General features: G+C 49.8%; 1 protein-coding gene across 6 annotated transcripts in view; it reads right to left on the bottom strand.

Annotated features, from left to right (window-relative positions):
- LOC105027840 (spectrin beta chain, non-erythrocytic 1) overlaps positions 1-14,467 on the bottom strand; it is a 75,272-nt gene that overhangs the window by 13,510 nt on the left and 47,295 nt on the right. For all 6 annotated transcript variants that reach the window (XM_010900139.5, XM_010900141.5, XM_010900145.5 and 3 more), the window contains 15 exons: positions 9,298-9,449; positions 8,634-8,807; positions 8,184-8,275; positions 6,977-7,057; positions 5,815-5,930; positions 5,302-5,414; positions 5,025-5,212; positions 4,552-4,669; positions 4,199-4,357; positions 3,577-3,879; positions 2,093-2,246; positions 1,585-1,979; positions 1,232-1,495; positions 843-1,054; positions 371-508 (listed from right to left, as the gene is read on the bottom strand). In XM_010900139.5, the coding sequence (XP_010898441.1) occupies positions 371-508; positions 843-1,054; positions 1,232-1,495; positions 1,585-1,979; positions 2,093-2,246; positions 3,577-3,879; positions 4,199-4,357; positions 4,552-4,669; positions 5,025-5,212; positions 5,302-5,414; positions 5,815-5,930; positions 6,977-7,057; positions 8,184-8,275; positions 8,634-8,807; positions 9,298-9,449 (2,659 nt within the window). The remainder of the gene's footprint in view (positions 1-370; positions 509-842; positions 1,055-1,231; positions 1,496-1,584; positions 1,980-2,092; positions 2,247-3,576; positions 3,880-4,198; positions 4,358-4,551; positions 4,670-5,024; positions 5,213-5,301; positions 5,415-5,814; positions 5,931-6,976; positions 7,058-8,183; positions 8,276-8,633; positions 8,808-9,297; positions 9,450-14,467) is intronic.

Genomic DNA, 14,467 nt, shown 5'->3' with positions numbered 1-14,467 from the left:
GTGTGAGGTTACTACTCGATTCGAAATATTCTATTATTCATAGTTTTGATGTCTTGACTATTATTCTACAATCTTGAAAATAGTAAAAAGAATTACCCTTGAATTAATAGGTATGCACTGAAAGCTTTGCCTAAAATCATGTAAAATCCATATTAAGTCTTTGGTGACAATGATTCCAGTGTTTAAAACTACATCAGTTGCACTGCTTACCCAAGGGAAATTATATTAAAACTGGTAGAAATCGATAGGAATGAACGTATGCCAGGAACCCATCACCATTCCAGTGTCAGCGCATCAGTTAATTACTTTTATTAAACAAGACTGTGGCTTATTCCTAACTAGGATCATCATCATATTAAGAACCACTAACCGGTTGTTGAGCTGTTCTTGTGTTTGGTAGATCTGTTCTTTGCTGCGGTTATCAGATCCCAGCAGCTGCTGAGCGACCTGGTTGACGTCGGCAATACGAGTCACCAGGTTGTTCATCTCAGGTTCCAGGGTCTCGAACCTGTAGCCAGACACAGAGACACCTCCACCATTAAGCCTCATGTTTCCATGCTTTGTCTCAACAAAACAGACCAGAAGGGACATATTATCGGAGTAAAAACTGCTACCGCTTAAACACTAACCTGAGTCTACATTTCACAAAAACAATACAGACCAATGTTTCATCTATGGTGTTAAAAGGAGAGAAGATTCAGTGTGAATCGCTCCACATAACGAAGCACAACGATCAGCAAATACAGATCAATAGTAAACGATTTAAAGGCTATGTAAAATCATACACATCATCTTCCTATCCCGCCATTCCAACACCCCTCTTCAAGCCTCCATCAGCTCACCTCTGCTGCACCACCTCCAGATCTTCCAGTTTGGTGGGGATCTGCATGCCGTCCAGCCACTGTTCCTTCTCCCCCACCCACAGCTGGCACGCTCCCGCCTCGCTGTACATGCGGTAAAGGGCCAGCGCCCCCTCCAGGGCCTGGCGCCGCGCGGCGGACAGAGACTCCAGCTCCTGGTAGCGCTGCTCTATAGCTGGTAGGCGGCCCTCCACCTAAACACCGCCAGCAACAACCCAGTCAGAAGACGCCCCCTCGACCAGAGGTAACAACAGGTGACGGGAAACAGCATGGGAGCCATGAAAAACAACGGTCTCTTAAGCTGAGACATTGTGTAAGCACGGACCAGAGTTACTCAACAGAAACTGCGTTTCGGTGCAGCGGTAACTGACCTGCGGGGAATTGGCATGGACTGTGGGCAGACTGAGGGCCTGCTCATGCAGGGAGTCGATGAGGGTGCGGTGGCTCTGGATCTCCTCCTCCACCTCCCTCTGCTTGCGGGCTAGCGTCTGGGTGGAAAACTCGTCGTGACCCACTTCCTGGCTGGACACCTGGCGCAGTGTCTCCATGATCCAGGCCTCCATGTCGTTGGCGTCGGTCTGAAACTGGTGCAGGGCCACGGCTTCCTTTAGCTGCTGCTCTCTCAGCTGCGACATCTGGGTATGGTGGGAGAAATGAAGCATCAGAATAGAAAATACTTCTTAAATCTGTTTTTTTATGTCTAATTCTTATCCCGTCTGTTCACCTCCTCGAGGTGGGCCCACTGAGCGCGGACGTCCTTGATCCTCTCTGTGCACTCTGGGGCTCCGAAGTGTCCCTCCTCCACCAAGGTTTGTCCGGCGGCAATGCTGTTGCTCAGGGGGCCGTAGCGGGCCGCCATCTCGTCCCTGAATGCCTCATGCTTACTGAGGAGGTGCAGGGAGGAGGTGAGGTCACGTCCGCAGTCACCGCCGGCCAGGATCTGCTCCTGCTCTCTGATCCACGCCGCCTCCTCTCCCAGCTCCCACAGGAACTGCCACAGGCGCCGCGAGTCCTCGAGGCGCTCCCTCCTCACATTGGCCAGCTGGCCCAGCTCCTCGTAGGCCCGGCCGAGGAGAGAGACCTTCTCCCCCACCAGTGCAGGTTCACATGGCTTGTAGACTGAAAGATACACTATGTTTCTTTATTTATTCTAAATACTGCATCGCAATTGAATACTACATTCAGCACATTTACGTGAGTATGAAAAGGGGGACGGGGGTGCGTAGTCCCACCCTGTTCGTCAGAGGTGAAGCGCTGTGCGGCTGCCTGCACTCCCCGGACTCTCTCTGCCTGAGCCGAGATGTCTGCCTCCACCAGGCTGTGTGTCTGCAGCAGATCCTCCACGTCATGCAGGTGTTTGCCGCTGTCCTGGGACTGCAGACGGCCCTGGGAGAGCAGAGAGCCGGAGGCTGGTTAGCTACACATCCACTCACCGTGCCCGGCCTGTCGGTGGTTAAGCCTGGATGCTAATGGGATGCTAATGGGAATGAGCATTAGAAGGTAATCCCTGTTTCAGCGGTCACTGAAAGTTACAGATTAAGCGAAGGCACAAATGAGGGGCCAGCACTGGCGGTGACTCGGACCTTAAGGAAACAGAGCACACGTTCGGCACTGATGAGACAAGACCCTCTGTGAATCCCAATAACATACGCTGGATATCAGTCAGGGGCCAAGGTTTAACAGCACACTACCAGACATCCTTCTGCCAGACTCTCCGGACCTGGGATACATCGTGACCCTGACAGACTCTCCGGACCTGGGATACATCGTGACCCTGACAGACTCTCCAGCCCTGGAATACATTGTGACCCTGACAGACTCTCCAGCACTGGGATACATCGTGACCCTGCCTGACTCTCCGGACCTGGAATACATCGTGACCCTGACAGACTCTCCGGCCCTGGAATACATCATGACCCTGCCTGACTCTCCGGCCCTGGAATACATTGTGACCCTGCCAGACTCTCGAGCCCTGAAATACATCGTGACCTGCCAGATTCTCCGGCACTGGGATACATTGTGACCCTGCCAGACACTCCGGCCCTGGAATACATCGTGACCTGCCAGACACTCCGGCCCTGAAATACATCGTGACCTGCCAGATTCTCCGGCACTGGGATACATCGTGACCTGCCAGATTCTCCGGCACTGGGATACATCGTGACCTGCCAGACTCTCCGGCCCTGAAATACATCGTGACCTGCCAGATTCTCCGGCACTGGGATACATCGTGACCTGCCAGATTCTCCGGCACTGGGATACATCGTGACCCTGCCAGACACTCCGGCCCTGGAATACATCATGACCCTGCCAGACACTCCGGCCCTGGAATACATCATGACCCTGCCAGACACTCCGGCCCTGGAATACATCATGACCCTGCCAGACACTCCGGCCCTGGGATACATTGTGACCCTGCCAGACTCTCGAGCCCTGAAATACATCGTGACCTGCCAGATTCTCCGGCACTGGGATACATTGTGACACTGCCAGACTTTCCGGCCCTGGAATACATCGTAACCTGCCAGATTCTCGGGCACTGGGATACATCGTGACCCTGCCTGACTCTCCGGCCCTGGAATACATCGTCACCCTGCCAGACACTCCGGCCCTGGAATACATCATGACCCTGCCAGACACTCCGGCCCTGGGATACATTGTGACCAGCAGTCATCTAAGTGTCATGAGGAGGGCTACAGGTTGACCTGCTCCACACCTTCATGTCTTCCATCCAGTCCATGATGTATTGCATCTCCTGCAGCAGTCTCTGGAGGTCTCTGTGGGCGTGGAGTCGCTCCCGTCGGGCAGCCAGCAGCTCCTTCAGATACTCCCAGAGTCGCAGCACGTTGTCCCTCCTGGCCAGCACACGCCGGACCTCGTGGTAGTTCTCCGCCTCCAGCTCTCTGGCCACAGCCTCGACGGCGGCCACGCGCTCCCCATACGCCCCAATGTCCGTCTCAATGGCCTCGTGTTTGCGAGTTGCCGCCTCCACCGCTCCCAGGTCCACGCCGAAGTTGTCCTGGGTAGAAAGAGGACAGCTGATGTACTCACAACTGCACCTACTTCCAGACTGACTCATAATGGAAAAGTGAATGCGTACATCAACAGCAACGTGAGGTACAGGACTCTCCTCTCATATCCAGCTGTCTTACATGCCCATCACGCTTGTCTATATATGCATGTCAGCTAGAATGGAATTCTGTCCCTATATGTCATCTACCACTAGCAGCACCTTTAATCCAACTAACATCCAGGTTTGTGTAAATGCACTTAGTAGATGAAAACCGTTTTAATCAAGTAGGTATTACTGTGACCTTCGTCCTCTTCACAAGTGTTACCTGGGAAACAAGCCGCTGGTTCTCGCTCAGCCAGGTCTCCCTCATGGCTGCCTTTCTGTCGAAGCGAGCAGCGAGCATCTCCAGCTTCTCCTGGCGAATCAACTCATTCCGCAGCGCCAGTTCCCGCTCATGCTCTGCCTTCTCCAGACGCTCCCACGCCTGCCGAGGCAATAAGAACACATGCAGTCGGCGAGGTTTCTGAACCAGTGGCGCTACTCATGATACTAAACAGGGCTGCAGGGTCGACTGGTGTTAACTGAAGCTCTATTCAGGACATGCTTTTAAACGAGGAGTAACAAAGATCATGTGATATCATGTGTCCCCACTCCTCCGGGGCATAGTAACAGTGATACCTTGTTGATGTCAGAGATCAGCTTGCCCTCACGGGGAATGTACACCTTCTGGTTGTTGGCTCTCATCTTGCTCTGGATGGTGAACAGCAGCACCTCAAGGTTTCCTTTCTCTGTAAACCTGAGGAGAACACACACACACACACACCCCAGTCAAAATGGAAGCGCATAAATGACTATTAACATTGTAATCTAGAACTTTCATTGTTCAAAAACATTTTAACAGTTCATTGAGACAGTTTGAAATGATAGAGGGAACACAGATGGGTAGAGCCACAGGTTGAATGGTCACAGGTTGAATGGTCACAGGTTGAATGGTCACAGGTTGAATGGTCACAGGTTGAATGGTCACAGGTTGAATGGTCAGAGTCAGCAACTGAACCCCGGTCTCCAGTGGAGAGAGGCCTCGCGTGTCCCTAAGCCGGGCGTGTTACCGCCAGACCACAGGCTTCCGCTCACTCTGTCCCCATGCTTACTTGGGGGGCTTCTCCACGGTGCGGTAGGTGTTGAAGGCCTGCAGCTGGTTCTGCACCCCGTTCAAGGAGTTGGCCAGCTGCCGGTCGTTCAGGGTCAGGATGGTCTGCTCAATCCACTGCAGAAGCTCCGACGCCAGGCTCTCGTAGTTCCCAACCAGCTGGTCAGCCTCTATGGCGTAGTCCAGCACCTGGGAGGCAGTGAGAGATGGGTGAGACCGGCTCCAGGGATAGAACCAGGGAGACACAGACTGAGTGCGCGCGGCCCAGCATTGCCCACCTTGCCAACCCTCTTGCCCTCCACGGCCAGGGCCTTCATCTTGGAGAAGTAGTGGTAGTAGGTGGCCACGTAGGTGATGATGGACTTCTCATCCGGCTGGTCAACATTGACATCTGAAGAGAGACAGGGACTAGTTCAGCCCTCATGTACACTGGGTCATCACACGCACGCACGCACGCACGCATGCACGCACACACAATAATAGTTGAAAACAGGTGCCACTAGCCTGTAAATATGCCCTGATTGATGGATGGCCTTGGTGCAGCTCTAATCCCTCACACTATATACAGACGTCCTCTGTGGAGCTGTGATGAAGGCTGTGATGTCAGAGGAAATAATTTAGCCCCGCCCCCGGCCCGGCCACATAGCCCCTATTCTCACTTAATCTGTAATTCATCCCAGTAATCCTCACTTTCCTCCTTCTTACACACAGTGTCCGACTGGGCCAAGACTGTCTCGATGGCCAGCGGAGGAGGTTGGACAGAACCAGTGTCCGGGCTCTGACTGCCTCACCTTCTGGGTCCAGGAGCTTGGTGAGGCCCAGCTCCTTCTCCGCAACGTTGAAGGCATTCTGGAGGTTGTAGTGGGCGTTGGAGCGCTTCAGAGTGTCAAACTCAATCAGGTCCGACCTGGTGGAGGAGGGACAGCAGGTGGGACATTTAAATTAATGAATAGGAAAAGAAAACATCGGAACAATCTCTTCAGTTCATTAACCTGCCTGACCGGGATGTTGTGAGTTCTAAGGTAAGTGTGAGCCACGTCAACCTTCTGATCACCACCATTCAATCCCGTCTGCACTTTGAAAAGGATCAGACATGGAAAACAACAGTGAAACTATTTCCCTGATTGCCTTTTTGCTCAATCAGGGCTCATGTCAAAGAACACATACTTTGAGACTCAGTTGTTTCTGACTGATAACATGATCCACTGGTTACAGGCTGGCTGTCCTGCTAGAAGCAGATGCTCCAGGGGCCTGTTCTCCAATGTAATGCCATGGGTCACCAGGAGAGGGTGACAGTGATTCACCACCCACAGCCTTGCATGCAAAAGGACAGGGTTTTATTTCTGTAATGTAGGTCAATTTAACTCCAATTTTATTTTCATCCATTTAGCCAAACTGCCGAGGGTTTAGAAAGAAGGACACTAGACCAAAATAGAGAAGGGAGACACCCCAGGCAGGTAGCCTAACCTTCAAACTGCCCCGGCTACCAGGACCACAGACCAAGGTACTGGACAGACTGCATATCCCTTAACACAGACCAAGGTAATGGACAGACTGCATATCCCTTAACACAGACCAAAGTAATGGACAGACTGCATATCCCTTAACACAGACCAAGGTACTGGACAGACTGCATATCCCTTAACACAGACCAAGGTACTGGACAGACTGCATATCCCTTAACACAGACCAAGGTACTGGACAGACTGCATATCCCTTAACACAGACCAAGGTACTGGACAGACTGCATATCCCTTAACACAGACCAAGGTACTGGACAGACTGCATATCCCTTAACACAGACCAAGGTACTGGACAGACTGCATATCCCTTAACACAGACCAAGTGACAGGTGATGAACAGTGTTGGGAGACTACAGTTAAAATGACTGACTCAGCAAAACAATTAGTGTGCGACAGTGAGAGAGACAATGGACAGAGGTATGTTGTTGACCTGTGTTTGTGCACGATAGCATTGAACGCCAGGCCATCTCTCCAGCTGGTGGTGAAGTTATGAACGTTGACGTTGGGATACCTGTAGAGACAAGGTCACAACACACAAATCATCATCAGACACTGTTCTCTTGGAGGTGATGAGCAAAATGCTACTGAAAGTTTGATGCTAGCACTGATCAACACTGTAACACTGTAACAGTTCAAATAATAAATTCGAACCAACAGGATATAAATCCTAATCTAAAGATTTTACGTTAACATTTGCCCACTGAAATTGGTTATGATGCTACACTATAGTCAGGTCAAGAGCCTCATGAGGACGACAAACATGCGTCTTCCTGGAGACATTTGACAGTTTATTCTTAGGTTATGTAAACCCACTTTTTCTGTTGCTTTTTTTGCTTCAGTCCACAATTTTTTGCTATCCCAGCAGACATAGGACAGTCAATGTTGACTTGTGTCCTCAAAAGCACACGATGTGCTGTCTGATTCTTATCACACTGCTCGCTCAACCAAAGGGTCTAGGTCAGGATCCTAATGTGCTGGAAGGAACCCGTTCTCCAGGCATCTACCTTGATGTCACAAACCGCCACACGGTGTTGCCGTAGCATTACGAGCCATGGCAACCATATTGGATTAGTAAGCCTTAGACCTGGAAGATGCTGCACCGCCTGCCACAGGACCCCTGAGCTGTTTTACAAGCAGGATTCAGACCCTGGTCTCCAGACGATCCCGCAGGTGAAGAAATAAGATGAGGAGGTCCTTTGTTTGTGAGGCTGGTTGGATGTTCTCTCTAAAACAACTGATTTCTCTGGCAACAGATCTATTGGACTTTCCTAAAGCCATCAGGCCAATTAAACACTCCATCAAAACTTGAAATATCTGTGGCATTGGACTGTGTGACAAAATCCACTGTAATACAACTTTAATCAGCTTCTTGATATGCCACACCTGTCAGATTATAACTTTAAAGTAAAACAGTGATGTAACATATCTTTTTTTAAAGAATTTGAGAAAAGTTATCATTTTGTGTGTATCCAATATTTCTGGGATCGTTTTTTTTTCTTAAGAAATTATACATTTGCATGTTGCATTTCTGTTCTGTGTCACATTGCCTAACGCATTCTTCAAATGTCTTCCCCCTCCCATGTCTCAAACTCCCCTCCCCTCCCCCATTCACTCTCCCACATCTCTCCTATTCTCACCCAGCGGTCTTCATCTGGCACCAGAGCAGCAGAGCCTCTTTGGCAGACTTCTTCTCCTTGTTATCTTCTGTCTCCACACTGATGTCCTGGATCTGTTAGAGGAGCCCACATCAGACACATTGCCTACTGAACACTTTTCCCAACTGAGAACACCCAGATCGGTCTTATTCAGCTCTGCATTATGTCTGATGCTAAATCACAATCACAATAGAAAAAAATAGAGCAGTAAAATCGCATAGGAATATGAAGACTGTTCCAGGCAATTGCACCAATTCATATTGGTTTTGGCTGGAGGCAGATACAGGCTGAGACCTGACGTCCCCCGGCTGGGCTGACTGATGACATAACAGGCCGGGGAAGGAGTCGAACCAACAGGGCAGGTCATATGGACCTCTCTAGGAACACCTACTGGAAGACATTGTACAGAACCTCACAGAAGTCCCATTGTACCTGGAAGCGGAGGATGATTGTCCAGATGAGACCCAGGGTGAGGCGGTGGTTCCCGTCCACAATATCATGAGAGCCCATGTTCTCCAGGTGGACCTTCTGCTCCTTGAGGAACTGCAGGGCCTTGTCGACATTCTCCAGGCAGTGGATACGCATACGCCCCTTAGTGGGCTTGGGCTGGGGAAAGACAGGACAGAGAAAGGGGACAGCCAGGTTGGGCCAAAAACATGAGAATAGTTGACTATTATTGGTATTAGCTAGCTTGCCCAAAATGGCACTTTTACAGAAAAAGGGAATTATGCAATGTAAGAAGAGGAATGGAGTACAGGAATAAATAGAAACTCAATGTTCAGGGACGAGGGCACGGAGAGAGAAAAATAAACAAGACAAGAAGGAAAGAAAATGTAGGAATGCAAGCGTCTTTTCAGGACCAACATGTTGAGTCATGAGTAATGGGATTAGAAGTGGTATGTTCATTCAGACAATTCTGTAGCAAATGAAACACAGACTGTCATTTGTACACATTTAAGGTAAGTCTTCTTCCAATTTTGTTCCATTCATGAATTCATGTTTTCAACAGAAACGGCAGAATACAAAAAAAACTAACGGATAGGGTTACGGGTGGGGGTCAGTTGTCGGGGTCAGAGAGGAAGGCTGAGTTACTGACCAGCTGTTCTCCGGACAGCACCTCCAGCAGGCGGATGAGCATGCGTCCATCGCGCAGGTCAGTGTACAGGTCCCCGATGCGGCACGTCACCCGGCCCAGGTGGGAGTTCACCCACTTAGTGAAGGTCTTCTTCTGCACAGCTTCACGCTCGTCTGGAGAGGAGAGGCCAACGCCAGGTTACAGCCGGGGTGAACCAATCAGAAACCCACACACAGTGAGTGACAGACAAATGTGACACTACGATTCGTTTCCTCGGCGACAACCTGTCCCCGTCCACTGCCGTCAGAGCAATTGATTCAGCTCTGTCTGGAGATAAAGGCAGATGAAGCCTTATGGGGCCAATAGACAAACAGACGAGCCGTTAGGAGCAGAACGACGGGGTCAGTAAATCTCAGGGAGCCGAGAAACGGTGCGCGGAACTCCATTTCACAAATGAGCCATGTCGCCAGGGAACCTGCCTAACGGAACCGGAGTGACTGGGTTGCTGACACGGTCTCTGCCAGCTGCAGAACACGGCGCAGTCTGGACGGAGAACCAACTTTAAATAGCTCAGCTGACGGTTCATAACGACGCTAACAAACAAGTCCAATCACTCATGCAAAGTCTCGGGAACAACCGAGGAGATGCACTGGGTTGGTAGGAGGACCGGCGTTAGAGGAAGAGAACAGTGACACCATGAACGGAGCATTAGAGGAGTAGACATATGGAGCAGGGGAGTAAGACGTTAAACCGTCTCCAAACAAGGTGACCTCAATTCTAGGTGACATGGTTTTAGCCTGCAAGCTCGGTCTCTCCAGCGTGAGCCCAAAGCAGGAAATATAACCGGGTAGTAGTTACAGGCCCACACAAAATCAGTTTTCTAAAAAGGGTCAAATAATAATAAAACTAAAAAGCAGCACATTTTTTAAGCCGTTTGCAATAGACTGCAATGATTTAATTAAGGGACAGATTAGAGCGTCTCCAAATCCTATCAGAAAATGTCATGCCTTCGCTATCGTAAATCTTTATTTTAACATCAAAGCCATACTGGATCTCTGCGCGGTGTCAAGGCAAGCTTCCCTTCCCCTCCCTCACAAACAAACATATTTCTCTGTCAGAGACCAGTAGCGTGCTACAGATGCCTTGGTGCTGATAAAAAAAAGTTTCTGTTGGAAAGAAGCACCTACAGTATCTCACGAAAGTGAGTACACCCCTCACAATTTTGTAAATATTTGATTGTATCTTTTCATGTGACAACACTGAGGAAATGACACTTTGCTACAATGTAAAATAGTGAGTGTACAGCTTGTATAACAGTGTACATTTGCGGTCCCCTCAAAATAACAATACAGCCATTAATGTCTAAACCCCTGGCAACAAAAGTGAGTACACCCCTAAGTGAAAATGCCCAGATTGGGCCCAAAGTGTCAATATTTTGTGTGGTCACCATTATTTTCCAGCACTGCCTTAACCCTCTTGGGCATGGATTTCACCAGAGCTTCACAGGTTGCCACTGGAGTCCTCTTCCACTCCTCCATGATGACATCACAGAGCTGGTGGATGTTAGAAACCTTCCATTTGAGGATGCTCCACAGATGCTCTATAGGGTTTAGGTCTGGAGACATGCTTGGCCAGTCCATCACCTTTAGCTACTTTAGCAAGGCAGTGGTCATCTTGGAGGTGTGTTTAGGGTCGTTATCATGTTGGAATACTGCCCTGCGTCCCTGTCTCAGAAGGGAGGGGGTCATGCTCTGCTTCAGTATGTCCCAGTACATGTTGGCATTCATGGTTCCCTCTATGAACTGTAGCTCCCCAGTGCTGGCAGCACTCATGCATTCCCAGACCATGACACTCCCACCACCATGCTTGACTGTAGGCAAGACACACTTGTCTTTGTACTCCTCACCTGGTTGCTGCCGCACACGCTTGACACAGTCTGAACCAAATACCCCCCCACCCCTTCAACCTCTGCAGCAATGCTGGCAGCACTCATACGTCTATTTCCCAAAGACAACCTCTGGATATGACGCTGAGCGCTGACACGTGCACTCAACTTCTTTGGTCGACCATGGCGTTGAACACTATGCACAAGATCAAGCCATCTCTTGCCCTTCTGGCAAACATCCGCATCAAACAGAGAATGGAGCTAAAATGGCCGGGAGGCGAATTCCCCATCTGGCCAGAATGATACCCTGCTGTTCAGGACTCACCCACCCCTGGAGCGAGGGTCCATTAAGCTGAAGTGTACGGGCCAACGGGCTCCTGCACCGGGCCAGGACAGACAGCCTGGTGCCCTGCCCAATGACAGGCATGGATACGGGGCCCGGGAGCAGCTGGCAGTGTGGCAGAGCGGTGATAATCCGGAGCTGATTTATGGCAACTCTTGAAGGATTAGGTGGGCACTTTACAAGGTTTAAGGAAGCCCCCCAGCCCCCCCCCCCCCAACGTCCTGCTGAAGATCCTTTCAATCAAACGCTAATGGGTTTGTTCAGGAGAGGCCAGGTCAGGCGGGAGAGAGGGCCGGCAGCAGACCACTGAGATGACAGCCTCTCAGCTCTCTTTGGGTGACAACGGAATGGAGTGAAGCCTGCGGGGAAACGGCGTGCGTCTCTCTTTGACACGGATGGGAACACAGATGATGTGTTGGTCAAAGGGCGACCGGGAGTGTTTTATCTGAAGTGCAGGGTCTAAATCAGATGTGGTCCGCAAGAGAGGCCTCTAATGCTCGGCCAGACACTGACTACAGGCACATCAACTAAGTCACCTAAACAACTACAATGGGTCTGGAGTAGATGTTTCTCAGTACAAGTAGCAGAATATTGTTAGGATGAAATGGTGGCTTGTACAGGGAGAAGGATTACTTCAAATGTGATGGACTGAGGTTAACACTCATCAGACCAAATCCTGGAAAGCCAAGAAGACAAGGGGAGGCCCATCTCATCTACCAGGACCCTGTCTACTGTGTTCCATAACAATATGCTTAATGTTATCTAAGGGGGAGAGCTCGTCAGGAACTAGTTCAGCGAGTTGCCACCCAGAAGTGAAATAGGAAAACAAACGTCTGTTTAGTCAACTTGAACCCAGACACCAGATTTTTTTTTTACCCACTCTGTAATTCTATTTATTTTTCTTTGGCTATGAAGTAATAAGCAGAAACCACCAGCCTGACCACTCTGGCTTTTAGTTGTGGATGAAGAACTCTGCTATTAAATTCCTCCAAACCCCTCTGGACTTGACCTGTGACTCCTTGTGAAACCTCTCTGACACATCAGTAAACCACTGACAGGAAGGGCTGGAATGATCCTTCCAGTTTACCTCAGTCAGCGAGACGACCCTCTAAAGGAATGACCCTTCCAGTTTTATACCTCAGTTTTTGTTTAACTTTGTCGTACTGATTCCCTACAGGAATCAACCTGGTACCAGGTGGGGAGGATAACATTTCCATCATGGACCTCGACTGGGCCTGGGTCTGGCTTGACTATTACACAATGACAGCTAGCTTGGTTGGAGAAGACTGACAGACAGGCAGAGGCAGGCAGACAGACAGGAAAGCCCACAGACGGAGTGGCCTAAACTTGACCTCTGTACATCAGCTGTTCCAAGTGCCATTCTTTTAAGTCCCCATGATATGTGTTGATAGCAAAAACAATCCACTGCTCAGCTTGGCAAGAATGCACACTGCAAAGATCTAGACAACAGGTCACTGAAATCCAAGGGATTCTTTGGGCCTCAGAACATACTCAGAGGTGGAGCATGGAGAGCGAGAGCGAGAGAGTGAGAAGGGCCAGGGGTACAGAGAACAGAGTGAGAGTGAGAGAAGGGCCAGGGGTACAGAGAAGAGAGAGAGAGTGAGAAGGGCCAGGGGTACAGAGAAGAGAGAGAGAGGAGCGATGAACCATTTCATCATGACAGGGCTGCTTTGCAATGCAAATAGTGCAAAGATGCCAGAGTTGGCCAGATGGTTGAAACTGGGTACAGTACACTTACACACACTTACACACACTTACACACACTTACACACACTTACACACACACACCAATCAGTCAAAAGAATGTCCTCATCAAGTCATGAGGAGCCTTTCCCCCCGTCTGTATTCAGTTATTCAAAGGCCTATTCCAGTTGAAAGGCCTTCATCATACGAGTTAATATGTCCGTCTAACTGAAACACATTATATCCAAGCTTGTGAAGGCCCCGAGGTGTGCGGCAGTGAGGTAAAGGCTAGCCGAACGTCATCAAGTGCTCTCTACACAATTCTGAACACAACAGGAAGGCAACGCACGCCACAGTCCGCTCCAAAGCGCTCAGTCTTCGCCCCTGTGAGGGGTTCATGGACAGTGTCTGGATTACACAACACAGAGGGAGGTCACGGCACACCGCAGGATTACTGCCTGAACCACAGCAAGCAGAACCAGGGCAGGCACACCTGTACACAGCCAACATACAGCCTACATCCAAGCCAAGAGGTGGTGGCCTGGATAAACCGTCCGTTGCTTCTGTTGTGAAACCTAATTGCACCTTTCTTGCGTTACACAGGCTCTGTAATGAACGCTGAAGGGAGAATGACAGAAAGTGTGTTGTCATCACCCATCTCCCAACACTGTTCCTCCAAGTACCTCATCACGTTTACACAACCCAAGTGTTGACACTCAAAATAAATAGCAAGTTTACTGTGCGAACGCACACACACACACACACACACACACACACAGTGTGCGACAAAAGTGACAACCACACCCTTCTGTCACATCGCAGATGCTCACAAAATAGGCACATATGCACATTTTGTGAGCATGTCCTCATAAGTAATTTGGTGGTGAAAGGGTCTCTATACTTTACTACTGCACAGAACCCAGGGGAAAAACAAACGAAGAGTTGATGCCTAATAGAAGGGTGGTGCGTGTGGGAATGAGTGTTGATAAAAAAGCCTTTTAAATGCTGAATGGTCTCCTGCCTTCCATCCCCCCAGACACCAGAAACTGACATGTCAGAAAAAGGACAGACAGGCAAACAGACCGACAAGGAGACATGTCCAGAGCTACACAGTAACCCAGAACCCCTCCGGCTGCTGGACCTGATTCAGGTGTCAATGACAACATTTTCATGTGACCTTTTCCAGGCGCAAAAGCATTTTCTTTTCACTCCTTTTTTAACCCTTTAGAAACCCCTGGCCCTGGGTAACAGAGTGTTCG

Source organism: Esox lucius, chromosome 7 (assembly GCF_011004845.1).
Source record: "Esox lucius isolate fEsoLuc1 chromosome 7, fEsoLuc1.pri, whole genome shotgun sequence".
NCBI lineage: Eukaryota > Metazoa > Chordata > Actinopteri > Esociformes > Esocidae > Esox > Esox lucius.
The sequence above is the reverse complement of the archived record's forward strand: the minus strand, read 5'-3'. Positions and strand labels throughout refer to the sequence as shown.